Source organism: Chrysemys picta, chromosome 14, assembly GCF_011386835.1.
Source record: "Chrysemys picta bellii isolate R12L10 chromosome 14, ASM1138683v2, whole genome shotgun sequence".
Classification (NCBI taxonomy): Eukaryota; Metazoa; Chordata; order Testudines; family Emydidae; genus Chrysemys; species Chrysemys picta.
The window spans coordinates 20428643-20455447 of NC_088804.1; the positions used below are offsets into that span (position 1 = coordinate 20428643).

General features: G+C 38.2%; 1 protein-coding gene across 1 annotated transcript in view; it reads left to right on the top strand.

Annotated features, from left to right (window-relative positions):
* Positions 1–26805, top strand: part of ITFG1 (integrin alpha FG-GAP repeat containing 1) — a 206060-nt gene that overhangs the window by 100024 nt on the left and 79231 nt on the right. The window contains exons 11-12 of the mRNA XM_065567608.1: positions 18987–19137; positions 22610–22718. Coding sequence (XP_065423680.1) covers positions 18987–19137; positions 22610–22718 — 260 coding nt within the window. The remainder of the gene's footprint in view (positions 1–18986; positions 19138–22609; positions 22719–26805) is intronic.

Here is a 26805-nt window from a genome sequence, read left to right on the forward strand (position 1 = left end):
CAGAAAGATAATAGGACACATAATCAATCGATCAATTTGTAAATATCCAAAGATAATAAAGTGATAAGTAACAGTCAACAGGGATTTGTCAAGAAAAAATCACATTAAACTAATCTAATACCCTACTTTGACAGTGTAACAAGCCTTCTGGATAGGGGAGAAGCAGTAGATATATCTTGACTTTAGTAAGGCTTTTGATACTGTCTCACATGACTTTATCATAAACAAACTAGAGAAATGTAGCCTAGGTGAACCTAGTGTAAGTTGGGTATACAACTGGTTGGAAAAGCATACTCTGTAGTTATCAATTGTTCAGTCAAGCTGGAAGGGCACATCGAAAGTGATCCTACTGGGATCTGTCCTGGGTCCAGTTCTGTTCAATATTTTCATAAATTATATGGATTATGGCATAGAGAGTGCACTTATAAAGTTTGTGGATGATACCAAGCTGGGAGGGATTGCAAGCACTTTGGAAGACAGGATTAGTACTAAAAATTATCTTGACAAACTGGAGAAATGGTCTGAAATAAAGGTTGAAATTCAATGAGGATAAATACAAAATACTATACTTGGGAAGAAATAGTCCACTGCACAAATACAAAATGGGAAATGACTGCCTAGGACTGAGCACTGCAGAAAAGGATCTGGGGGTTATAGTGGATCACAAACTAAATATGAGTCATCAGTATAATACTGTTGCAAAAAAGAAAGAGCATCATTCTGGGATGTATTACCAGGAGTATTATAAGCAAGACCCAAGAAGTAATTCTTCCACTCTACTCTTCTAAAGGAGGAATAATCAAAACTTGGTTTATGTGTAGGATATAATGTGTTTGCTCTCTGACGTATAACAAATACTGAAGACAACAGAAACATTTTTTAAAACGTTCTGCTAATTTTAATACATATGTTCAGAATGTAGGAAGTTCAAAATTGCTGTTGTATCTTTAGAAGCGTGCCTTTCACTACTCTAATTGTTAGCTGATCATTTGTGATTTAGTTACCAATCTGAGATAACCCATATTGTGTAGAATCAAATCTTTAGGGGATGTCAATTTTTCTTTCTAGTATACTCACTTTGTAAGATTCTAAATTATCATATGTGATACTAGGAGTAATAGATCAACGCTAATCAGCTCTAATTATCTGAATTAATTTCTGCAGAACCCTGACTTTTAAACTGCTAGGCCTGCTAGATTAAAAAGTGTGTTGCATTGTTTTCCTATACTAGTAGAAGAAATATTATCTCATATTTAAAAAGTCCAAGACTGAGAGTCAAGAGATCTGTTCCTGTCTCTGTCATATTTTCATGAGATAATTATTATTCCAGTTGTAGCCATTATTTTAAAATACAGTATTGAAAAAGAAAATAGGGAGATGAAAATCTGTGGACATGTTTTGAATAAATGCTGCCCTCAGTATTTTTAGTTCCAACAGTTTGGGTTTTCAGATGCAGATGGATAGAACAATTGATGTTATGGAAATAGCTGTCATTGTTTTCAGTGGAGCTGATGTGTATTTACTCTGTGGTTGTCATAAAGTACTATGTAGCATTTTTATGATGACTTACTAAATAATTTTTCAAACAAGTTATGATTGTAAAGATACTATTGTAAATGTTTGGGGGGAAATGGAATAGCCATGAGCTGAGAATTTTCTTAAATTTCACTGTCCCAAAGACAGTCTGGACCTCAAATTGGGTTGGTCTGTTTTTTTTATTAATGTAGGATGTTTGTGTGGGTGAGCTGTTACTTCCCCAAGGACAAACTGTTGATCTTATTTGTACTCAAACATACTGGTTGCATTCAATAAATGGTGTCTTCAGCCAGTGGCCAAAAATGAAAACTTGACTTCCCACCTTATGAATAACAGTTGTGGTTCATAATTACTTTAGAGGCAATACATACATAATTAACTATGCTCATTTTTTCCAAAATGGCATAAATATATCACCAGTGCTAGTGGGGGAATTTAGCAAAGGAACTGGCTAAGTGACCAACCCACTTTCTTTTGCTATTTGGTAATGTTTACAAAGAAATTGAGGCAGAGTGCCAGTTTTCATTTGCATTTTCAGTTGGATACAATACTTGGCTGGTGCATCCAAGATTTAGAAGTGCAAAACAATAAGAGCAACAGTTGGCATTGTCTATGTTCATGAATTTAATTTTACTTGTCCCGGCTGGAGTTTTGACCATTCCAGGTTGCTGGAGAATAGGGTTTTCTTAATGCAAATAGGATTGGTGAAAATGCTTGCTTGCCCTAGAAGCATCTTAAACCAGGATAACTTCCATGGCAAACAGTGACTGGGATGACAGAATTATATAGACTGGCAAATTTGATCAATTATGGATATACTGTGGATAAGACACAAGGCTGGAAGTTAAGAAAGCTGGGTTCTGTTGCCAAATCTGCCACACACTCTTTCTATGAATTGGGTTCTCAATTTCCCCATTTGTCAGATGTATATGTATTACCTGCCTCATAGGCTCAGATATGTGAGGCAAGTCACTTTTACATAGTCTGATTGTCAGGGTAAAGCTTTTTAAAGCTTTCTGATATCCTTATATGATAGGCACTGTACTGTAGAAGTACACACCTTGCTGGTTGCCTAACCACAGTATCAAGCACAGCAAGCTACATAAGAAATATACCTCAGTAGAGCTCTTCTTTTGTCCTCTTTAAAGTGCATGCAAGAATGTGTGTGCATACGTGGACCCACACAGTCTTCTACATAGTCTAGTTTTTGGAAAAGAAGATGCTTTTGATGTTGCTTGACGTATTTATCTTTTACATCCATCCTGTTTTTATGATCAACTGGTTGTTTCAAGAAATAAAAATTTGAAAACACTGATTTGCTGCAGACAAAATCAAAGTTGATTTTCATATATCAGGTTAAAATTCCTACATACTGCATCTTTGATCAACTGAATCTTTGTAGGAGGAATGCATAAAATGTGTTTTTTTTAAGGGTGTTATCATGTTGGGTGCAGTAACTAGTTCTGTAAATGCTGTAGTTCTGCAAATAAAAGAACACCTATAATACATACAAATGGACTCTTTCTTGTTAATGTCCAGTGTGTCTCTTTACCCTATTATTTTAGTGCTGCGGTGTATATATAAACTATTAGTGTCTGTCAACTCACAGTAAAATAATATACATAGTGTTATTTGATAATGCCTTTCATCCATTTGTAGTGGAAGATTGTTTTACTGTAGTTTCTACAGAACCCGTCTTAGATCATAGTTCTGTTGTTCCAGGTACTATACGCAATGATAATAAAACAGCTCCATTCCCTGAGAGTTTCTAATCTATACAGTAGGTTTGCCTCACTTTCTCAATTTACCCTGTATCAATATGACCTGCCAGTTTGTCCCACTGCTTTGTTTTTAAGTTTCCTCTCCTAGCAGGGTATTGCAAGTCTTTTGCTATGTGAAATCATGATCTGATGAAGCTACATTAGAAGTACTGGTTCTGACCTTTTAAAATTGTTTAATATTTTTTCTATTTGTAGTTTAGAAGTCCAAGTATTAAATTTGAAATACTTCCACTTCCTGGTCCTGATTCAGCAAAGTCTATCTTTATTAACCAAATAACTTAAGCATGTGCCGAACTTTAAGAATGTTCTTAAGTGCTTGGCTAAATCAGGGCTTCTGGAACCACTGTCTGAAAGAATCAATTGAGCCCTTTTATCTGTCTGATGTAAATACTTTAAATTCTGTATAGTGCACGTATGTGGTTGGTTCTTCTTAAAAGGCTGGGTGCTGTCAAGTTTTACATGAATATTATAGACACCACCGAACTATTTCCAACACTATCAGTTAGCTTTGGTAACCTCTCATCCTATTTCTGTTCTCTGAAGTTCTCTATGTTTTTGTTTGCAGCCTGGTATTGTTAGAGGTGGCCGCATTTCAGTGGTGTTCTATAAAGCATTTAGGCCAGAAAGATACTATATAAATATAAAATACTTTTTTATGTATCCACGCAAACAAAGTATATTCTGTTTGATATGAAAAGTGGTAAATCAAAGAGTCCAATAGATTTGTTGGATTATAGTTTGCTTTTCAAGAAGTGAGTAAACACTGATACTGACAAGGAAAAAGTTCTGTAAATATCTTGGGTAAAATCCTGGCCTCATTAAAGTCAATGGCAAAAATCCCATTGATATATGTGGGATCAAGAGTTCACCCTTGATGTTAAAGCAGATGCAGGAGTATATTAAGTTGTGTGTATGTCCCTTTAACATTAATTTGAGTTAACATGTAAATCAGAAGGATGGGGGGGTAGCTCAGTGGTTTGATCATTGGCCTTCTAAACCCAGGGTTGTGAGTTCAATCCTTAAGGGGGCCGTTTAGGGATCTGGGGCAAAAATCTGTCTGGGGCTTGGTCCTACTTTGAGCAGGGGGTTGGACTAGATGACCTCATGAGGTCCCTTCCAACCCTGATATGCTATGATTCTATAATATATTGTGTAGATCTTTTCCCAGGAATATTTTGATAGGAAAAGTCTCAATGAAATTTCCAACTACTATGATGGGTTTAATAGCGCTTTTTTTTTTATTATTCAATGTATAAATTGTGGGGCATTTCTGTTGCTAAAGAAAGGTGTTAGGCTTTGATTAGTGGGTTTCCTTCTTGGACACATTCATCCTGAATGTGTTGATCTATGCTCTTTGGCTCTATACTCTGAGTTCTTAATGTGTAAGATGGCCCTGGCCGTCTGACAGCTATGGTAGCGGGGAGTATGCCCTGGTAGGTCCAACCATGCTACAAAGGTGTCAGACTATATTCAATCCAGGGAGGGGGATTGCTCTCTCAGAAAGAGCGCATCTCCTTCTCCTTAGAGGTTGAAGGCTAGGTAAGCTTGAGGAGGTACTCATGCCTGTCCACCTAGCCAGTGGGATGGCTGGAAGTTAACAGCTAAAACAACACTAGTAAATGGGTCTTAGTTCCCTGCGCATCATCGAACTGTTCTACGGTGGCGGAGAGGAAAATGAGCAACGAGAGGCTGCTAAAAATGTCAAGTGCTGGGCCAACATGGAAAAGGACAGCCCTCGCTGTGTGTACTTACAATTGTAGGTCGCTGGCTAGGGAGGAAACGTTAAACCATCTGATGGAGGAGAAGAAAAGGATAAGATGTGAAACCCGACAAAAGAAGGAGTTGGAAGACAACTGAAAGGATGGCAGCGCTGTGAGGCTCGGAAAGAGAGATGGTGCTAGAAATGTTGGAGGAGTCCAATTTATCGTCAGTAAGAATTGGTCTTTGAAAGTCATATTATGCCAGCTAGTATCATCACGTATTTGTGTGTTGCATCTTCAGATGGAGTCAAAAGCTACCCTCAAGGTCATCCAGGCCTACACTCCCACAAGTGCAAGTGAGGACGAAGAAGTGGAAGAATTCTACCAAGAGCTCGAAAGAGCCCTCGTGCAAAAGTCCACTTACACTGTCACGATGGGAGATTTTAATGCCAAGGTCGGGTGAGAGAAAGCTGGTGTAAAGTTCATAGGGAGATATGGCAGCGATGAAAGGAATGAAAGAGGAGAAAGACTGGTAGCGATGGCAGAAACGAAAGAACTGTACGTGGCAAACACCTGGTACAAAAAGAAGACCGCAAGAAGGTGGACGTGGACGTGGATCGCGCCAAACATGAAGAGCAAGAATGAAATCAACTATATTTTAGTCAATAAATGGTGTATCGTTCAAGACGTCTCTGTGGTGCAGCCTTTCAACACCGGCAGTGACCATCGCCTACTTAGAGCGAAGTTGATTTTCGACGAAGCGGTGGAAAAAGAAGGCATTACAGCTGGCAAATAGGAAATAGCATCCGAAGACATTCGATGAAGCAAAGCTGAAGAAAGCGATTTCTGGGTTTGACTGGAGCCAGATGGAAAAGTGTGATGAAGACTATAGCATCTTTGCTGACAAGCTGAGACATTGCATAAAAGCAGCTGAAATTGAAAAGCTGAAGAAGGCGAAGGGAAGAATCTCGAATGAAATGAAAAGCTTGTTGGAGAAGTGGAGAAATATGAAAAGGAGCTCAGATAACAACCTCGAGTACTCCATTCTGTGCAAGCTTATACGGCGAAAACTGAAGGATGACTTTGAGAACTTCCGGAAAGAAAAGCTCCTCAAAACAGCTGAATTATGCAAGAGCCTCAAGACATGCAAGCGGGAATTGACGCAGTATAGATTGAGCGTAACAGCATTGAAGAACAAGGACGGAGAGACAGTAATTGATAGAGCAGGGATGGAGGAGGTCTGCAAGGACTTCTATACAGAACTGTTTAAATCAAGAATCAACGTCCCTCTCCCAATGCTCCAAGAGTCAGAAGAAAGTGTCCCCCCCAGCAATCGTAAGTGAAGTTTGAAGCACACTATACCAGATGAAGAAGGGAAAAGCTCCAGGCAAAGATGGAACAGTACATATATTTGGGCCAAGATGTTAATATGTGCCAAGACCTAAATGGAGAACTCTCGCGGGCAGGATGGTGTGCGTTTAATTCCATCAAGGACGTCCTCAAAGGAAAAATCTACAAGACCACACGTACAAATATCTTCAATTCAACAGTACTGCCATCCATGCTGAATGGCAGTGAAATGTGGGCACTGACGAAGAGAGAAGAGCAGCGGCTGTTGGTAGTTGAAAGGGCAATGGAATGAGCTGTGTTGGGAATTTCCCTTCTGGATTGCATACTAAATGATCTGATCAGATCACAGATCACAGTGGTGTGAAAGATATTGTCATGGAAAGCAGATATAACAAGATGCGATGGGCGGGCCACACAGCATGGCTCAAGGACAATAGGTGGACTGCAATCATTGCTGAGTGGTACCCACGAGAACAGAAAAGACCACCAGGTCGGCCTCCAAGAAGATGGGAAGATGACATTGTTAAACGTTTCGGACAAATGTGAGAAGAAAGGCAAGAGTGCGAGAAGAATGGCGGACGTGTTGTGATCGGCTCAGTCTTAACGACAGCTGAAGACCAATCAATCCAGGTGATAAGTATCATTATTCTTTCAAATATAGTGTGTGCTTTTTGATGCTGTAATTGCCGTATCAGAACAGCTCTTAAGAAAACAAATGAAGGACAAGGTCATGAAACACCATAATCAAAAAAGACCCTGAAATAAAGGAAAACATTAACTGCAGGAACCAAGAGAAACTACTAGTATAATTCTTATTTGTATGAGGTATTATGGTTGTGCTAAGACAGTTTTAGTCCTTTTATCAATTCAGACCATATTTTCAGTGCTAACTGAAAATTTTAAGAAAGTACGGTAAGTTACTTTTCAGGGAAACAAATTGTTCTGACTTTTAAGACATAATTGTACACAGCTGCTTAATTAAAGATAATTTCAGAGTTGTCAACCTATTTAAAATGCAGGAAGTGAAGAAAAAAGATTCAGGAAGGCAATAATAGCTAGAATGCAGATGTGGTCTATGCTTCAAACAAAAATCAATTTAAAAACAGGATGAAATAACCAAACCAGTAATTATTCTTTGAGTATTGTCTGTAAGCTCTAACTTCTATATTTGCCTACTCACGCCACATCTTTACCAAAACTCTCTTGAAAGCTTTGATTATTTGAGCTGCACACATGCTCTCTCATGATACCAAGTGTTCAAACAGTAAGTATTCTAAGAAGCCATGGGCCTACCACTCAGTTCCTACAATTGTCAAGGCTGGATCCCCACGTTGAACTTTAGGGTACAAATGTAGGGGCCTGCATGAAAACTTCTAAGCTTAACTACCAGCTTAGCTCTGGTTCCGCTGCCACCATTTCAATTTTTCCCTCCCTGGGAAGCCTTGAAAAACCTTCACCAATTCCCTGGTGAATATAGATCCAAACCCCTTGGATTTTAAAACAAGGAGAAATTAACCATCCCCCCTCCTTCCTCCCACCAACTCCTGGTGAATCAAGATCCAAACCCCTTGGATCTTAAAACAAGGAAAAATCAATCAGGTTCTGAAAAGAGCTTTTAATTAAAGAAAAAAAGGTAAAAATCATCTCTGTAAAATCAGTATGGAAATTAACCTTACAGGGTAATCAAACTTAAAGAGCTTAGAGGACTCCCCTCTAGTCTCAGGTTCAAAGTACAGCAAACAAAGATAAACACTCTAGTAAAAGGTACATTTACAAGTTGAGAAAACAAAGGAAAACTAACACGCCTTGCCTGGCTATTTACTTACAAGTTTGAAATAGGAGAGACTTGTTTAGAAAGATGTGGAGAACCTGGATTGATGTCTGGTCCCTCTCAGTCCCGAGAACGAACACACTCCCAAACAAAGAACACAAACAACAACCTTCCCCCCCAAGATTTGAAAGTATCTTGTCCCCTTATTGGTCCTTTAGGTCAGATGCCAGCCAGGTTACCTGAGCTTCTTAACCCTTTACAGGGAAAAGGATTTTGGAGTCTCTGGCCAGAAGGGATTTTATAGTACTGTACACAGGACAGCTGTTACCCTTCCCTTTATAGTTATGACAACAATTGTCTGTATTTTTCTTGTATAAACTATTTTATTGTTTTGCCATAGTTAGATTAGTTAGATGGACCTTTTGTGCCCCTCACAACCAAAAATATTGATAGTGAACCTTTAAAATCTGGTCACAAGGATTGGAAGACAGTACTGGGAATATATAAACTTTCGAGTGAATATCCCTGTGTGTGATAATTGGTGAACTGATTGTTTTGTATTTACTTAGAAGTTGGATAACTCATTGCCAGGTCAGATAAACAAGTTTAATTAAAATAAGGTTTAATCGTTTTTTAAAAGGTCAGCTTTCTAAAGCATTGTGACATACAAAATATTATGGTGAGAAATGTTCAAAGATGGAAAAAAAAGGTTATAAAGAGGTCTCTGATGATAACGTCCTAAAATGTCCCATCACTTTTATAGATGTCTAAATATTTCACTGCCAAGCCTCCAGTTAACATTTTTCCTTTTTTGACCATTACTTTGGTGCACATGGCAATTAGTACAAAGGATAGTTGTGTATACAACGATTCACTTTAAGTCCAAAGCTAGGGAATAACAGCGAATGGTTTTTGTGCCTCTTTTAATTTGTTCTTTAATTGATCAGTTTATATATCTGAATATAATCAAAATCTAACTTTAGCACGAGAGAGAAAAAACATCTCAGTGGGGCTTTATCATTTACTAGTCTGTTGTCCAGAGGACAGCAAAATTTAGTGAGCAAATATGGTGTTAGACTGGAATGCTTATAAAAACAAGCTATTTAAACAAGTTAATTTAACAAATAATTCATTACAGCCAATTGTGGTTGCGAGTCTTTTACATCATATAGACTGAATATCAAATGTGAGGATCAAACAAATAATGTAGTAAGGTTAACAATTATTATACTTACTGAGATTAAATCTCATCTTCATTGTTGTTTCCAAATAGTCCAAACCGTTTTTTGTTTTTGTTTTTTGTTCTTTTGTTTTCCTCAGCCATACTTTTGAGACCACTTTTCTTGGTATGGGTGATTCTGAGCTTGTCAGCAAAACACCATTGAAGTCTCTGCTCCCTTATCCATGAAGGATACTTTTAATATTATTATTTTGTTCTTCCTAACTTAGAGAGACAGACTGGGAGAAAAACAAAAGTTTATTTCATTCAAGACAGTGGCTGTAATTCTGTAGGTTGAGCTCAGCATTTTGTCACAGGCCCAGATAGCCAGGATTTTTTCAAATTGTGACTCAAACTCTGACTCTGAACTGTTTCCATTGCTATTGTTTTTCTCTTTGCAAGAAGCCAATATACACCTGCTACGCTGTCTGAAAAAGGGGATCCCCTGTTTAGAAACTAACATTTTTGCTATATGTTATTACATGGAAAGTTTCTTGCCTTTATGGAACATCTAGCACCCAAACATTTCCACATGAAATTTAGATTTCCTCATGCTTGTCCAATGTCAGCTATATGTTTAATTGGTATTAGAGCATTATCAACACAGCAACCTTTCATTCCACAACTTTCACTATTGCTTCCAAATTTTTATTCAGCTTCACACAGATTTCAGATGCATGGTTAGTTTATATATTTAAGGACATTAGATTAGATGGCAGTGTATCCAGTAGACAGTAGTAAGCATTAATCCTAGAATTGAGTGAATTGGGCCATCATCTATGAATTATGGTAGCTGAGGTAATAGACTTAAGTTGCTTGTAAAGATGGCAGGGCCTTTGTAGGTGATGCTCATGATTTCAATAAACCAATTTGGCTTTTGCAGACTTCGTATCTCTTGAAGTATATGATACACTCCTTCTGATGCTTTGTATCAGCCTGCAAGGATCCTTTGTTTTCCCAACATACAGGAAAAAGGGTAGCATTGTACTCTTTTTGGTGATCATCAATAATGCTGCTAAGCCTTACCAGTGTTGGAGTCATAGACTTCTCTTTCTTCTTTAGCCTGTTTTATTGTCCTTTGCTTACTGCTTCTTTATAGTGACTAGATTTTTGAACTGAGAAACCAAGATTGGTGCCCAGTGGCTTGCTGGGCTCAGAGAAAGTTTTATTTGATGGTGATAGTATGCACAACTGTTTGGGGGGAGGGGAGAAAGAAAAGGGCCCTCCCTTTCCTGTCACATTACTCTACTATGCAATGCCTTCCTCCTTCCCTCTTCTTCTATCAACCTTTCTCCACATTTCTCCTCTCAGCAATGTGCTCTGCCACAATATGTCGTTCACATCTGCTGCAGAGATGGGGAAGAAATTAGACCACTTGTACAGATCTGGACAGTAGACAGTTGTATGTGGTGGTGGTTTGGATGCGTTGCCTTTAATGTCACAGTTTCAATCATTGCTTAGAGACTAAGTTTTCAACTTCATGGAAATGCGATTTTACATGCCAGGGTGGGCTGGCTCAAGCCTATCCCCTCCACATATCAGGAGGTTGGGGTTGGGCAACATAGGGGCTAGCCTTGTGACAACGTGGTCCCTGAAGTACACCTCTACCCCGATATAACGCAACCCGATATAACACGAATTCGGATATAACGCGGTAAAGCAGTGCTTTGGGGGGGCAGGGCTGCGCACTCCGGTGGATCAAAGCAAGTTCAATATAACGTGGTTTCACCTATAACGTGGTAAGATTTTTTTGGCTCCCGAGGACAGCGTTGTATCGGGGTAGAGGTGTACATATAAATAAATAAATAAATTGATGGAACTATCCTATCTCCTAGAACTGAAAGGGACCTTGAAAGGTCATCGAGTCCAGCCCCCTGCATTCACTAGCAGGACCAAGTATTGATTTTGCCCCAGATCCCTAAGTGGCCTCCTTAAGGATTGAACTCACAAGCCTGGGTTTAGCAGGCCAATGCTCAAACCACTGAGCTATCCTCTATCAGCTATTTAGCTGGTGTACTCTCAATTTCATCTGCTTAGTGGACTGGTAGAGTCTTCATAGGATGATTCAGCAGAGACTTATGAAATCAGGGAAGTCAGTTTTCAGGGACACATAGTAACCCTGTATTTGTAAAATCTTTGCTTCTTAATTTTCTTATTCTTGTGCTTTCCCATCCCTTTTTTCTTTTTCCAGGTTCTACTGTACTCTTGGGTAAAGGTGTGTGCACACTCACTGTCTCCCACCTTTCTTTTCTTAATTTTTCTTTTACATAAACTTTTGAAGAAAAGTTGATGAAAAATCAATTCTAAGTTTATTTTCAATATGTTTAAGATGACTCTTGTGTTTTGTAAAATAATTCAAACACAGTGTAACCGTGTTCCTTGAATGTAAAATTGGTTTGGACATTCAACTTTTTTTCCCTCAGACAATGATGATAGATATTTTAGATTTCCCTTTGAAATTCTTAGGATGCTTCCTGAGCTTTGCAATAGCTATAGAATATACAATATCTGTATGCTTTGGATGGTTTAAAAATATTTCAGAATAAAAGAATGGAAGTGACTTACATTTCATTGCATGAATTACTGGTGGAACACATTAATTTTAATTCCCATTTATCTCCTATAGATTATTTTTACATCCAGCATCACAAATATCAGATATTAATATTGGTTTTATCATACAAAAGTTATTTGCAGGCTTGAATCCATCAAAGCTGTGTGGCGCACAGACTGACCTAGGGAACTAAAATTGCAGATGGAGGTGCTGACATGCTGTGAGGAAAGATCAGAGGAACTCAGAGAGCTGGGGAGTTCTGTCAGACTTCTCAGGAAAAAATGAGCGGCTAGAAGAGCAAAGAGATTTAGCGGGGACAGCAGAGATGTGAAATTAAGAGCTGAAAAATACAGTACTAGAAAAAATGCAGCATATTTAACTATGCATAAGAATCGCAGAAGCAGCTTCCTAATATTTTCCAATAGAATAAGCCTTGATAAAATGATTTTTTTTTTGTAGGCCCAGTATCACTGTCACATTTTACTTTTAGCTGTGTTATTAATTCATTGTTTTAGACAGATTTAAACAAATGCAACATTGGCTCAAAGGACCCATGGAATTCACATAGACCATAATAATTAAATTTTAAAACTCTACGTGAAATAAAACAAAAATGGAAACCTCAGCTAGTTTCTAAAGAACCGTCTATTTGGATCAAGCTATTTAATTATTTTTCCTACAACTTTAATACTACTACTACACATCTAATTTCAGTGATTGATTACTATGATTAAGTGATAAGAGCTTTTTTCTAAACCTTTGACTTGAGTATGTGATAGAGTCCAGGAAGCTTAGTTTTTAATTGCTATGATATTGTAACTTAGTGGAATTAAAGGGGGCATGCAGCATTTTATTCATCTGAAACCATGCTGATCTATAACAATGGCTTTCTGACATGGAAGAATAAAGATAAAACTGATTATATGCATTTAGCATCCTTCTGAAAAATTGATTCAAAGTGGGTTTTTGCAATTCTCTACAAAACATTGGAGTAGAGATAATATGTTTTGAGATGATCAGGGATGGCTTTGGTTCACTCTTCTTCCGAGTAAATAAGAAGAAAAATCATGGATAGCCTCAAGTGTTTTCATATCTGAAATAAGACCATGCTGTTTCACCTCCTGCCACATCCTATTGATTTTGAATAACGGCCTTGTAACATTGACAGCATGAATATATTTAAATAAATAAATTCATTTTTTTTGCTCCCAAATGTGCCTTTGAACCCCAGAAGTCCTTATACTTGAAGAGGTTTAATGCAGAGTGGGCTGCTATATGTTTTTCTGCCTATGAAGGATGATTTACTTAAATACTTGAATCAGAATCTGAAGATTAGAATTCCAATCTACATGCATTTGTATTGCCTATATATAAATCTATAGGCAATACAAATGCATGTGTCTTCTCTCTTTTGAATAGGATTGTATTTAAAATCTTGGAATTTCTGATATTCAAATTATAATAAATAGGTAAGAGGATTTAAATCCAGTTACTATACAACAGTTAATCTCTTCAGTGTTGTTCTAATGTATTCATTTCTTTATACTCTGTCTTTAGAGACTCTAATAATATTCCAAACTTTTTTTTAAGTACTGCATATGCATCTCTACATTATTTGCTACATTCAGCCTCCTAATTAGGAGTTTTCTCTAAGCTATATTAAATTTAATGGTAACCAGTTACTTTCAACACAACTTTTCATGTAACATCCCAAAAAGCATGGAAAATGGGTATTAAACTATAAACGTAAAACCTAACAAATTATTTTCCAAGGATACTTTTTTTTGTTCAAATGTAGTAACCTAGGCATTTTTACTTGCCAATAGTATATCGTCATGTTATTGTACATATATATCATGAATAGCAGTTTAAGAACAGTGAACAATATAGTTCACAACTAGGAAATTGAACACGACTACGCATATTTTAAGTAAACAACCATTAAGTAGATAAAAATACAAAAGAGAGCATATTTTTAAGCAACTTCTCTTCATGGTATTCTCTTGGTGGAACAAAATAATACATTTGCAACACCCTGTATGATCCTTTGCAGCAGCATTACTTGAAAACATATTTCATCAAATGTTTCTTAGTAGCTCATTATTGGCTACAGGCTGTCAGCTGTAGGGTAAAACAAGGGATATCCCTTAATATACAGGCCAGACGGGCAACCTAGAACTGAGTAAATCTAAAAGATAGAGGCCACTCTATATGATCATGAATGTTTGGAGATAGGTATTAGTCATTCAGATTTCCTTTAGGTAACAGGCAGTCATTGTAAAGTTCATAGAATGACACAAGGTCAGGTGCGCATGAGAAACGGAGCAGTGGATATTTACTACTATTTCCCAAAAAGTATGTTAAAATAACCTTAAGGTGGACGCAAACAAAACCATGAAAGAAAGGTATTCTGATTTAAGCCAGGCCTCTTGTAACTTGGCCCTGGTAAGTCTAGCTTTGCAGCAATGTACAGTCTTTTATTGGAAGGTCACACTACACTAAACATTACATTCCCTTGACTATACTTCATAAATTGTTTGGAATAATGTTATGCGGGTGGTAAATAAATTAGTTATACCAATCTGCATACTCAGCACTGGCTGGAGAACTAAATATTTTGTTAATGTTGTGTGTACCATGCTAAGGGTGATGTGGCAGTCCTAAATCAAAGTTCCTTTGCTTGGTGGGCTTACATTGCTCTGCTGCATATCAGTACTTCAACTTAATTGCTATATTTTATTTTTTTTAACATTGGCATAACTTGCATTGACTTGATATTTTATCATTATATTACTGTCTGCTCATTTTCTCCCCCCATTCCCCCCCCCCTTTTTTTTGTTTTGTTCTTGAATTGTACACTCTCAGGGATATCATTTTGCCATTTAAGGACTCTCTTCCTTTGTCAGACTCGAGGTTTGTTTTGAGATAGTAAAGCCACCAAGTGTCATTAAAATAATAGGAAATTGGCCTTGTCACAAACTTGCTATAAGCGTTTACATATGTTTAGATGGCCATAATAGACAGTGTTGTTCTTAATACATTTTTTTACCCCTTACTAAATAATTGGGTGGAGAATTCTAATCACGGTTGAGGTTTTTTCACAATTGTTCGTATTTTGTTAGTTATAATACTACTGTCATTATTACTACTTTGGGGTTTTGTTGTTGTTGGCTTTTTGCATATTAAGAATCAAGGGACTGTGTTTATCCTTAAATTTTGTGTACTAGTTTATTTATTTATTTATAATCAGGATAAAAAAAAAACAACCTCTAAGTATGTACAGACACAACCTAGATTTGTGCCTGTAAACAACCACTGTTCCTGGTCTCTGCTCATCCATGAGAGAGAGACAGCATCTGTGAATTTGTGTTTTTTGTCCTCTGTCTACTGGACATTTTTCTATTTGTGTGCTTCTCAGCTTTCAAAATATATATGTTTTTCCTTACATCGTCTGCTTATTTGCAGTGTTGCCTGCCTTCCAGTTTTTCTTGCCTTTCTCAATGCCATTTTATTATTAATATCTTTTCCTAGTGTTTCTTTTTTTGCAATGTAATTTCCATTGTTGCTTGTCCATACTATGAGCTTCTGATATATTCTTTTGGCATGGGACCATATTTCTTGACTGCGTGAGTCAACAGAAAGGCATTCAGACAACCAAGGAAGGAAAATGTAAGATAAAGTAGTAAATAAGTTTTCTATGGTTTCCATCATATATAGGGTAAATAGTTAGTCTTGAACATATGATGCAATTCAAATCTGAAAAACCATCTATCTTAAAAATTGGTATCTAATCATTTAGATTAAATGATAAAACAAAATATTGTGGTTGGAAACTAAACTGGGAGAGAGCCTCTTAGTAAAATTTCTTGCAAAGTAACAAACATCTATTTACAAATGAATGTATCAAAAGACGATGAAAAAGATAAATTGAAACAATATGTTATGCTCGAGCTGTGTCACCATATCATATATTAGCCTTACCTGACAAGGTACTAATATAATACATAAAGAAATTATAATATGCTACCATTTTTATGATAATGAGCTGTGGTATTAGGTTTAGACAGTATAATGTCAGAAAAATTGCAGAGGTAATAAAATGGTGATGATTCATACTAGATATAAATGCAAAAATATTCTTGACAATATTTTTAAAGAACAAAATTGTTAAAGGAGGCTCATAGTTTATAAAAGTTTCATTAAAATGTGGAGTGTAGCAATAAACAAAGGATTGAGTCATTTGTTTTGTATAGGAAGTATTAATACAGCAGGGAAGAAGGGGATTCACATAACCAATAGCGCACCTCAAATTATATCAGATAAGAGAATGGTTGTTTTTTAAAAAAACAAAAACAAACTATTTCTGGATTTCAGCCTCTCCCCCAATCTTAGACATTTTGTTGTGTATATTTGTAGATACTTGAGGTGGTTTCAGAGTAGTCCAGGAAGTTGTAGGTCTTAGCCACACCGCTTTGATTTTTCTTTTTTCTTTTTTAACCATCAGATTCTTTGCTGGTGGTGTTGCAAGCAGAGCAGCAATTCAGTACTTCTATCTTATCCATTGCAATTGTAGCATTTAAATCTGTTTTGGGGACTGCAGCTAGCAAAATCTTTCCCCCAAAATCATTCTTCTCTCCTCCAAAAGGGATCAGAGTTTCACTGGCATTCCTCCCCAAAGTGGGCTTCTTTGTACTTGCTCTCTCAACTTTCTTTTGGTGGAGCAGGCTAAATGAGGCAAGCAGAAAGCCAAGAAGTGTTTGTTCATTAAGGAGATGTTTGCAGGGAATCTTTGTGACTTGCCTTTTCTTCCCAGGAGGAAGATCTGGGCTCTATCAGGGTTGTGTTATGCCCTCTTGCAATTATTCTCTTTTCATCCTCCCTAAAGGTGATGCAGCAGTGGCATCCATGGCAAAGGGCATGATATTCCTACCAGGGGAATTGATCCCAAAATACACTGTACACAGAAAGTGGAACTTTGAAGCTTCTTCAGCAGCCTTTAGAGCCCTCATTGGCAAGTGCATTCTTTTCTAGGCCATAATGTCCAGTTGTGGCAACCTAAATAACCTTCTCTCTCACACATTCACACTCATATACACACAGAAGCACGACAAATTTAAGTCCATGAGAGAGAAAATATCCCTAGTTAATGTCCTGTGGTAGTCATCCGTGGATTCCATGATGCTGTCAGTGAGAGCCATAACAATTGAGTGGCCAGGCTCCAATTCTGGCTTGAAATCCTGGAAAATAGTGACTTTTCAAATAAAATCCTCAATCCACACCCCAAAATATTGACTATGGATGGTAGTCCTTGAGATTGGGGGAACACTCTGAGGTCACTGCAATACACTGTGCTGTTTACTGCTCTGTAAAATGGAGATCCAAAACTTCTGTGAGGTAAATAGTAAGTAGTAATTAGCTAATGTTCATAAAGTGCATCACAGATTGTCAAGCACCTTATAGCATCCCAGCTGGCTAGTGTGGCTTTGCTGAGCCCTTAATTCGGGTTCTCCTAAAAAAGTCCACACAGGCCAGATATTCAAAACATTCCTTTCCTGGTGTCCAGTTTATTAAGTCCTGCACAAAGTCTTTCAGAACACATCTTAAACTTATGAAGTCTTCATTCCTGTTTCAGCTTGGCCCAGCCCCTCCTCCCTGAGGGTCTGTCCTCTCTTTAAAAGTTATTTTCTTTCACCCCAGTCCCAAGTTGGGGACAGCTTCTCCTCCCGGGGGGGGGGTCTGTCTTCCTGCTTTCTTAGCTGCACCTTTTGCCTGGAGTTTGGCCTTCTCCACAGGCCTTTCTTTCCCTTGCTGACTCTGGGCCCTGCAGGAACCTTCTTACTCCCTGAAATGTCTGTGAGCATCTGCTAACAACCTGCAGCTGTCTCCCCTTTTATAAAGCCCAGGTGCCTTCTCTTAAGCCCTATTGGGCAGCAGGTAATTCATCTATGTGCACTGGACCCCACCCACTCTTAGAGGAGCCAGTCACTGTGTGAGAGACATGAATAATGCAATGTAAACACCAGTATTGTCATTTATCAATCTTTGACTAACAGACCTGGCAAATAGTCCTCTCTGTTGGTACAGTTGTCTACCCATTGTCTTTTTCTCTCCACAGCATATCATATCCAAATGTAGCAAATAACCTAATACACTGGCAAACTTGTAAGACCTTGTGAGCATGGAGTGAGCTGTGACCCCACCCCTAATTCACAAACTTGTCTGGATATTGTTTTAACATTTTTTAACTACAAACATCGCCCTTTTAGATTTTGTAGAAAGCTGCTGCTTTCTCCCAAATTTCAGGAGAAAACTTAGTGTAAGCAGGGGGAGGGGGGAACTTTATAAGGCAAAGGTTTATGCATTTTTGTAAGTCTGTAGACTGATGATATTAATGAGTTAGTACCCAGGTTTTGTTCTCCTTGTTGTCTTATCACAATCTCACTGTATCATGTGTCTTTTTGAAGGATAGCAAATGTCTAATTCAGTTTATTTCCATGTCTTGTTTGTTATTGTACCATTGGTTTATAGAAGTTATTGTTTTAGAACAGTAATGAAAAATGTATTGATTAGGAAATTAGTGTAACCTTAAATTTGAACAAAAAGTTCCTAAACCTTAAGAGAATCATTTGATTCATAAAGTCATTGATATATTGATACAAGGGTGGAGGCTAATTTTCTTCATTTATGTAGTATTTCAGTTACATTTTTTTATTAAAGGAAATATTTCAAGTTGGGCTGGACATTATCGAACATTACAATATTTTTATTAATTGGCTTGGAAAATATCAACAATACTTTCTACTCCAGGACCAGGCTTCTTCACTCTCCCTTTAATCCTTAAATCACTTTAGTATAAATGACGTCTGCTTCAGGGATAAAGTGAAACAAGTTGTCTTTCAGAGGGGTGGTTAGTAGTGTGTAGATTTAAAGTATCCACCAATTGTTAGCTTCTTTTTATTATAGTCGCTTTTCAAGAGGTATGAAGTTATAAATATTTAAGTAGGAGAGATTACAGATGAAATATGATATACAGCCTTTATATGGGATAAGCTGTTAATGGCTTTTTCTTTTACAGCAATCAGCAGGCATTTTTATTAGAGAATGTCCCATGCAACAATGCAAGCTGCAGGAGCGTACATCGTATGTTTAAAGTCTACTGGGAACTCTCTGATCTAAATCAAATCAAAGATGCTGTGGTGGCAACCTTCTTTGACATTTATGAAGATGTGAGTTCAGCACACTTCACTGTATTTCTGCTTTTAATTGTTATCTGCCCATTCCTATTTGAACTTTCATTCTAAAGTACTACTACTTAGTATTTGACTAGAAAATCTAAAAAGCTAATGAAAGCTAATGAGTTAATTAAAACAAGTCCTTTAAAGTTGAAGGGTAAGCAATAGAATTTATGAAAGAACTGCCTGATTGATACACTAAGTAATACAAATACCTTGTATAGTTTCATGTTTGTTAACTTTTTGGCATAATTTTTTTACATTTATACTAAAAAGGGGGTTCAGTGGCCCTTTGCTATTCTTATCACTAGAGTAAAAAAAAGGCTGCTCATTTTATGACTAATTAACCAAAATACCCAAAGATTTACAACTTTGTTGATTGAAAAATAATTTATTGCTGCATTAAGGGAATTTCCCAATTAATATTAAATCTTAGAGCAAGTAAACTCATTGCAGCATTGTACCCCAACTACAACCACCAGAATTACTCTATCCAACCCCTAGTGACTCTTCTTTTAAACCTTCTGTGTGCATTTCAAGAAGCACTCCAACCCCTTTCCTCCCACTGACTATTACCTTTGAGAAGCTCCAAATCCAGTCACCCAAACCATCATACTAAACTACCCCTTACATAAAACATACAGTGATACAAAACACATGATCCCCATCTCAATGCCAGGCCTTCTCTAAATTCTACTTCCTTGTCAGACTTCTAAACCTTCAGTTATCTCCATGCCCTGATTATCTCTGAGTCCCAAAACTAACCCCAGGCTATCTTTTGGTATATTCTCCATCTGGCCCCTAAATAACTGCCCATTCCATTTTTCCTAGACCACAGACCTTCTTGGAAGTAAGATAGGATTCCAAGGGCTATAGGTGATGGTCAATTTTTGCTGTCCTCTGAGTTTTGGAAAATACTTTCATTTTACCTAATAATTTAGATTGAAATAAGTACTTTAAAATATCATTGAGTGTAAAGCTGATAACTACTTAGCACAGCCATGTTTTATGTTAAGAATTAATAAAAGTGATATAATTCCCATTAAACATAATGAAGGATTCAATGGCATTGCACAGTACATGGCACTTTGTACATAATGTTGTCTGCTGACTAAAGCAGTGCAAAATTAGATAAGAAAATCCAAAACCTAACACAAATTTAGGTCAAACCTGAAACTTTAGCTCAGTTTGCAAACTTAGCTAGTATTGACCTCTGCCCAATTTCAGGTAATTAGGAGGCATATTTGATTTTGATTGCAAAGCAATGAAAATCCAGCTGTTTCACATACAAATTTTGGTATTAAACTCCTAATGTTCAGTGTCACTTGTAATAAAAGATCTGATTTTTAAAAAGGTGTGTTCCCAATTACTTGGGGAATGGCCTGTTAGGAGCGTAACTGGCCATATGTGCATGGAGTACATGATTTGCATATGCAGTCAAGGTACACGTTTTTGCGCTTTGTGAGAACTCGTTTTTGAAAATCTAGGTTTCTGATATAAATTTCACAATCTGCCCTAAACAAGGTAATTTGTAATTTACCCTTATTTGGTGGATAGAGTAGTAAGAGGGAGTAAAACCCTTGCCCCTGTGTGGCTCTATTAGGTCTCCCCACATCATGACTCAGTCACAGGAGGAAGAGGTGGGGCTCTATGCCTGATACTCTCCCCAGGGAGTAGGCAGAGTGTAGATCTCTCTCCCACCTCCATCTGCTTGTCAGCGGGGCAATAAGTTTCAGAGCTTTAGTAAATTATTTCCTCCTTTTCCTGTCCCTGACCTCCCAAGATAAAGGTTGTGCACAGGGACCATGGAACTAACTGTAAAATTCCTTACCTGGTCTTCTCCTGGGGTGATGCACCTTACACAGGGTTGAGCCTTAGACACAGTCAAGCCTAGAAAACACAATCTGTTTCAATCAGAGACACCTGTGTGTAAATTGTCTGTAATTGATTAAAAACATTTAAAGTGACACTTCCATTGTTACTGTACCTAAAAATAGAGTACTTCAAAACTGATTGTAAGTCTTAAATTCATGATTTCATAGGACACCGTTTTTTAAATTAGATTTTTCTTAAAAAGCTATGTTCATAAATAACTCTTGACAAGTTCTGAATAAGTCCACGTAATTGGAGGGCATTTTATCTCCTCAAGGCAGTTATGTCTGATTCCCAACTGTTACTCTTTGCTGTGTCCAAAACATAGACAAAAATGGTTTTTATATCTTTATCTTCCTTTTCTTTTTAAGTAACTCGCTTGGGGATATTTAGTTACATTAATATATACAAAAATGAAACAACAAATTATGCAAGAAAATCATGGAAGGAAACCAAAGCAAATACTCAGAGGAGTTAACCTTGCTACCTTTGAAAGCCATTCTTTCAAAATTATTTGGACATCTGCTAATTTGGCTCCACAGCAGTCACTGAGCCAATACACTTTCTTTCAGACAAGATCCGCTGGGGTAAAACTATGTTATGGTTTTGAGTCATTCTAATCTCCAATTTCACTCCTTAGAGAGCTTCGAGCAGAAGGCAGAGATCTCCGTCCCTTGTTCAAGTCAAGTGTCAGCTGCTGGTAATTCACCCAACCAGCCTCTCAACTCAAAAGTAAAATTGTCCTCTGTAGAGTTGACATGGTGACATAGTGTTTGGTGCTTATAGACAGAGCAATTTCATGAGTATCTGACCAGCACCTGTGCTTTGAAAGTTGCATAGGTAGTAAACCAGCTAAATTAATTCCCCACACAAAATTGGGTATTTTATTTTTTCTTTAATTTTTTGATGTGTCCTTGCAAAGATTAGTTTAACAAAAACATTACTAGAATCAGGTATTCTTCAGGTAGATAAGTTTTCAAGCTACACTGATTGTGTCAGCTGTAAAAAATAAATAAATAAAATCCTTGGTTACATGTTTGTTTATATATAGCAGATATTTAAAAACTCAACATTTGCCAACTGATACTATAGTTATTCCAGGTATTTCAGATATTTTTTAATAGTAACCACTTTATATGCAAATAGTTAAAACACCTCAACTTAAATTGAGAACAGAGTTTGCTCATACGCAAACAGAATTTGGAAGAACGTCCCTTTGCTGTTCTACAACCATTGGGCTCCAGAGGGAGTCGTTTTCAGCTGTCCAAGGTGCACATGGCTTTGAGGAATGGGTTTGTCAAGGGGAAAAGTAGTTCTGAACTGTAAAAGGGGTTTTATGGTTTCATTTGCCCCTCTCCTCTGACTTGGGATGAGAGGTTGGAGAAGAAAACTGATTCCATTATGTTACATGTAATGATTTAATCTAGATAATTTAGAATCTTAATATGAAATCAAAGTTGTTTGGTGTCTTTTAAATCTCATGAAGCACATAAATTGAGAAATATTTTCTCTCTTTAAGGGGATTTATGTTTACTGTATTTAGATGTTATTTAGCTTGCTAGTTTATTCTAATCTTTTGATCTTTTTCTCCCAGGGAATCTTGGATATCATTGTACTAAGCAAAGGCTATTTCAACAGTGAATTTGCCATCCACACATTAAAGAATAACTTTGAAGCAGATGCTTATTTTGTTAAAGTTATTGGTAAGTGATCACCATAAAATCATATAAAAATGGGACTTCATGAAAGCAGTGAATACTTTAACTATTATACTAAGTGTGAAAATGCGAGAAAAGAAAAGCATAGTTGTATTAGTGTACCGTATATACTCGTTCATAAGCCAAATTTTTTAGTAAAAAAAGGAAGTACCAAAGAAGGGGGTCGGCTTATGAACGGGTATAGAGAGGGAGAGGTGGGACACATCCCCTCCCCGCAACAGAGGGAGCAAGGAGAGGTATCACAGCCAGCAGAGCCAGAAGGGAAGAGGCGGGGCCAGAGTCTCTCCGCTTCTGGCCATGCTGCTTTTCCCCCCAGCCTCTGAAGCAGCTGCAGCTCCGGGGCTGGCAGGCTGCAGCTATGCCGCTCAGACCCACCCCCCAGAGCAGGCTGTGGCCACACCGCCAAGTCTGACCTGCCGGAGCAGGCTGCGGCCGCACTGCCCAGCCTGCCAGAGCAGCTCCAGCTAGGCCAGAGACCTCCTCCCCTGGCCCTCCCCAGATAAGGTGGGAAAGGATGGGATGGGGAGAGTGTGGGGGTCCCGGGCCAGGGGTGGGGTCATGTGGGGGGTGGTCACAGGGGTTACTCCTCTGACCCCCAGCTTCTCCCCCCCTCAAAAAAAATTTCCCCACCAGTTGCTGTCCTGGCCCATCAAGGTAAGCAGCTGGTGCGCCAGGACACTTCGTTTACTTAGGTTTACCTTCGTGCCTGCAGATGCTAAACAAACCATCTTGGCCCGCCAGCAGCTTATCCTGATGGCCCAGGAGCCAAAGTTTGCTGACCCCTCAATTATAGAGAGTCGGCTTATGAACGGGTCATAAAAATTTTCCATTTTTACTTATCCATCTTGTGGGGGTTGGCTTATAAACAAACCGGCTTATGATCAAGTATATACGGTAAGTCTTAAAAATGGAGGGGGCTATTGCAGATGAAGAATTCTAAATATTATACAGAACTCTGACAGGTTATTTATCCTTTGTATCCTGTTTTTCTATTTTAATTAATTCTATTATCTGCATTTAAAAGGACACTATCAAGTGTTTTAAACACAAATTTTGACCAACTGTATCTTAAAATAATATTTGCAATACACTCCAAGTCAGTCTTCACAGTGGGGCATTCCCAATGTCCATGGCATATCACATCTTCACTCTGAGCCTGTGCTTAGGCTTGCCCCTTAGAAGGAGCTCTCCAGAATTCTCTTGCTCCAAGTGGCACACGCAGCAGACTTCATCTTTTCCTTTATAGCAGAATTTTCACAGAACTTTTAAGATTCTTAATTAAATTTTTCTGCTTCTTCATTAGCTTCAAAAGTTTTTTCAGAACTGCTAAACTCAAAAACTTTTGACTTTCCAAGAAGAATTTGAAGGACAGCATTGCTTGTTTCTTCCTTTTCCCCCACTCAAAAATTGCAGACAGAGACAGCAGGCTGCAGGAACTCAACTCCCAGTTGGCTTGTGGGCAAGGTTCATACCAGGACAATTGAGCAAGCTGAAGTTAAACTTGACTCCCACCAGCAAGGTCCATGCAGAGACAGTTGAGCAGGCTGCAGCAAATTTGGGCCCCCAGCTGGCCTATGGGTATGGTCCACACTGAGACAGTTGAAGAGGCTATAGAGAAACTGGCTCCCAACGATCATACAGCTGAAGTCCGCGCTGAGACAGTTGAGCAGGCACTTGGAAGCTTCCCACCCTGACACCAGGCCAAAATCAGTGACTTGTGAAACCCAAAAACAAGAAGAGCTTTTGGTTTTGGATGGTTTTCCAGAGAAACTTGGATACGTCATCCTCAGCCCTGAGAGTATTGACTGCAGTTCTTATTGTGGAAGTCTGTTCTCCACTGGGAATCCATTGTAAGTTGATGCACAAAAATCACAAAAGAAACAAAAACCCACCAATGGAAAATCTACTTGAAACTAGATTTCCCTAGCATTTTGTCTAGAACTGATGCTTCACCTGATTCTGATTTGATGTACATTCCAAACTTCCAAAGACATGTCTGGAGAACAACTAAGGGTCCACCTAAAGAAGCTGGAATTGCAGGTTAAACATTGATATCTTTAGAAATATTGGTAAGCTCTTTGGGAAGCAGAGAGACAATAGCAGTTGCTAAGGCTGTAAACGCAGGAATATGGCACTTCCTCCTTCCAGCTTGTGTCGTGTTTGAAGCTGCTGCTTTTCCAGGGTCCAGCATAGAGATTACACCTTAGGAGTGGGCCATTGTTGCTGTTTTTAAGAATTGGAAAACCAAGGCTGGGATTCTCTGGAAAATCATCCAACACTAAAAACTTCTTTTGTTTTGGGGTTTCCCAGATCTGGGCAGGTTTTCCCTTCCATTCCATGTGGGGTGCTTCAGACTGTGCCCTCATCTGGGATTGAGACACCTCATAAAAAAGGGTATGCAACATGAGAAAGAGACACTCAAAAGCAGAAGCTTGGTCCAATTATCTCAGAAGTGTCTTCATTATGCTTTTCCTCCAACAGCTCCTAAAGGTGGTAAAGATTGTGACGGAACAGGCCACAGTGAATATAATCCCCTTCTCATTAACCTTCAGGTGTCAGTTCTGAGACCTGATTCAGATGCAACTGGAACACACACACTTTTGAACTCCCAGTAGCCCATGATTCATATTTGTGTGAGGCAATTAACATCATCTGTCTCTCCTAACCAACAGCAATCCAGTTTTCAGTCACTTAGCTGCATGCAAACAGCAGAACAGAAAAAAACAAATGAAAGGGGTTATTTAGTGAATTAAGTTATTATATATCAGAGGGGTAGCCGTGTTAGTCTGAATCTGTAAAAAGCAACAGAGGGTCCTGTGGCACCTTTGAGACTAACAGTACTTCTGTTAGTCTCAAAGGTGCCACAGGACCCTCTGTTAAGTTATTATAGTTGCTCTTCCACAACACTTTACATTCAAGGATCCTAAAATGTTTTCTAAACTTTACTGAATTCAGCCTTACTCCCCTGTGTGAGGGAGGCAAGTACTATTTCCATTATTTTTTAAACAGATGGTAAAATGAAGCACAGAGGTTAAGTAACTTGCCAACTAGTCAGAACTCTTGACTAGTAGTCTTATACTGACTACTAGACCATACTACATTCCTCATTATAAAAATTAGCTAGTTAGACTCCATAAGCAAGATAGGGAAAATTCTGTCTAAACTGAATTTTCATTTTTGGCCCCTCTGTTGGACAATCTTCACAGTGGGGCATTCTCTATCTCTACGACAAATAGAGGCCAGCCAGATGTCATGGGCTTAAGACCACCACTCAGCAAGAAGTCTCCAGAATGATAGCTTCTAAAGATGAATAAAGGAAAAAAGCTCTATTCATTTAGACCCATACACAGCAAAGCCTTCAAATGAAATTTAGGGATTTCCTGGAGGAGTTCCCTTTCAACTACTTAACAAATAGGTAATAGTCATTAAAAAAAAGAAAATTCTGGATATATTGCGATCCTCTGAGGAGGGGTCAGACTGTCTGACAGGAAGGATCCTAGAATGTGAATTCACAAGTAAGAGAATTTTTCCCCCTCTCAGTCCCCTCCATGTCAAACAGCCTTCACAGTGTGAAATATAAAGTAATAAGTCATCCCTAGGGAAGGAGGGAGGAGGATTCCATTGACCCATGTAGAATTCAAAAGGAACTAAAGGGTTACACGGGCAACCTGTTCCATAACACTTTTCTATCAAACACTGCATCAGCAGGGATGAAGATGTCAGCTCTACAGTTTTAGAGGAAGTGTGAATGTAAGACCCTATAGGAGCCTTACAGACTTTCTCATAAAATGTGTGATCTCTCCACCCACAAAATCACTGCTGTTCTAACAGAGTGCATAGTAATGAGAGAAGTTGTACCTGAGGCTTTAAGTGCCTCTACTATATGCATCTTTATTCATTATTAGGTATTGTTCACATCTAACTTATGTGTTTCTACTCCCTTACAATGCTTGGATTCAACCAGAAGGGCAACAATACTACTTTCTATTTTATGAGAGATTGTGGTGACCTTGGGGATGGGGGCCTGGATAGTTTGCAGAACTAGAACGTGTAACTGAGGTTTCATTGAGAA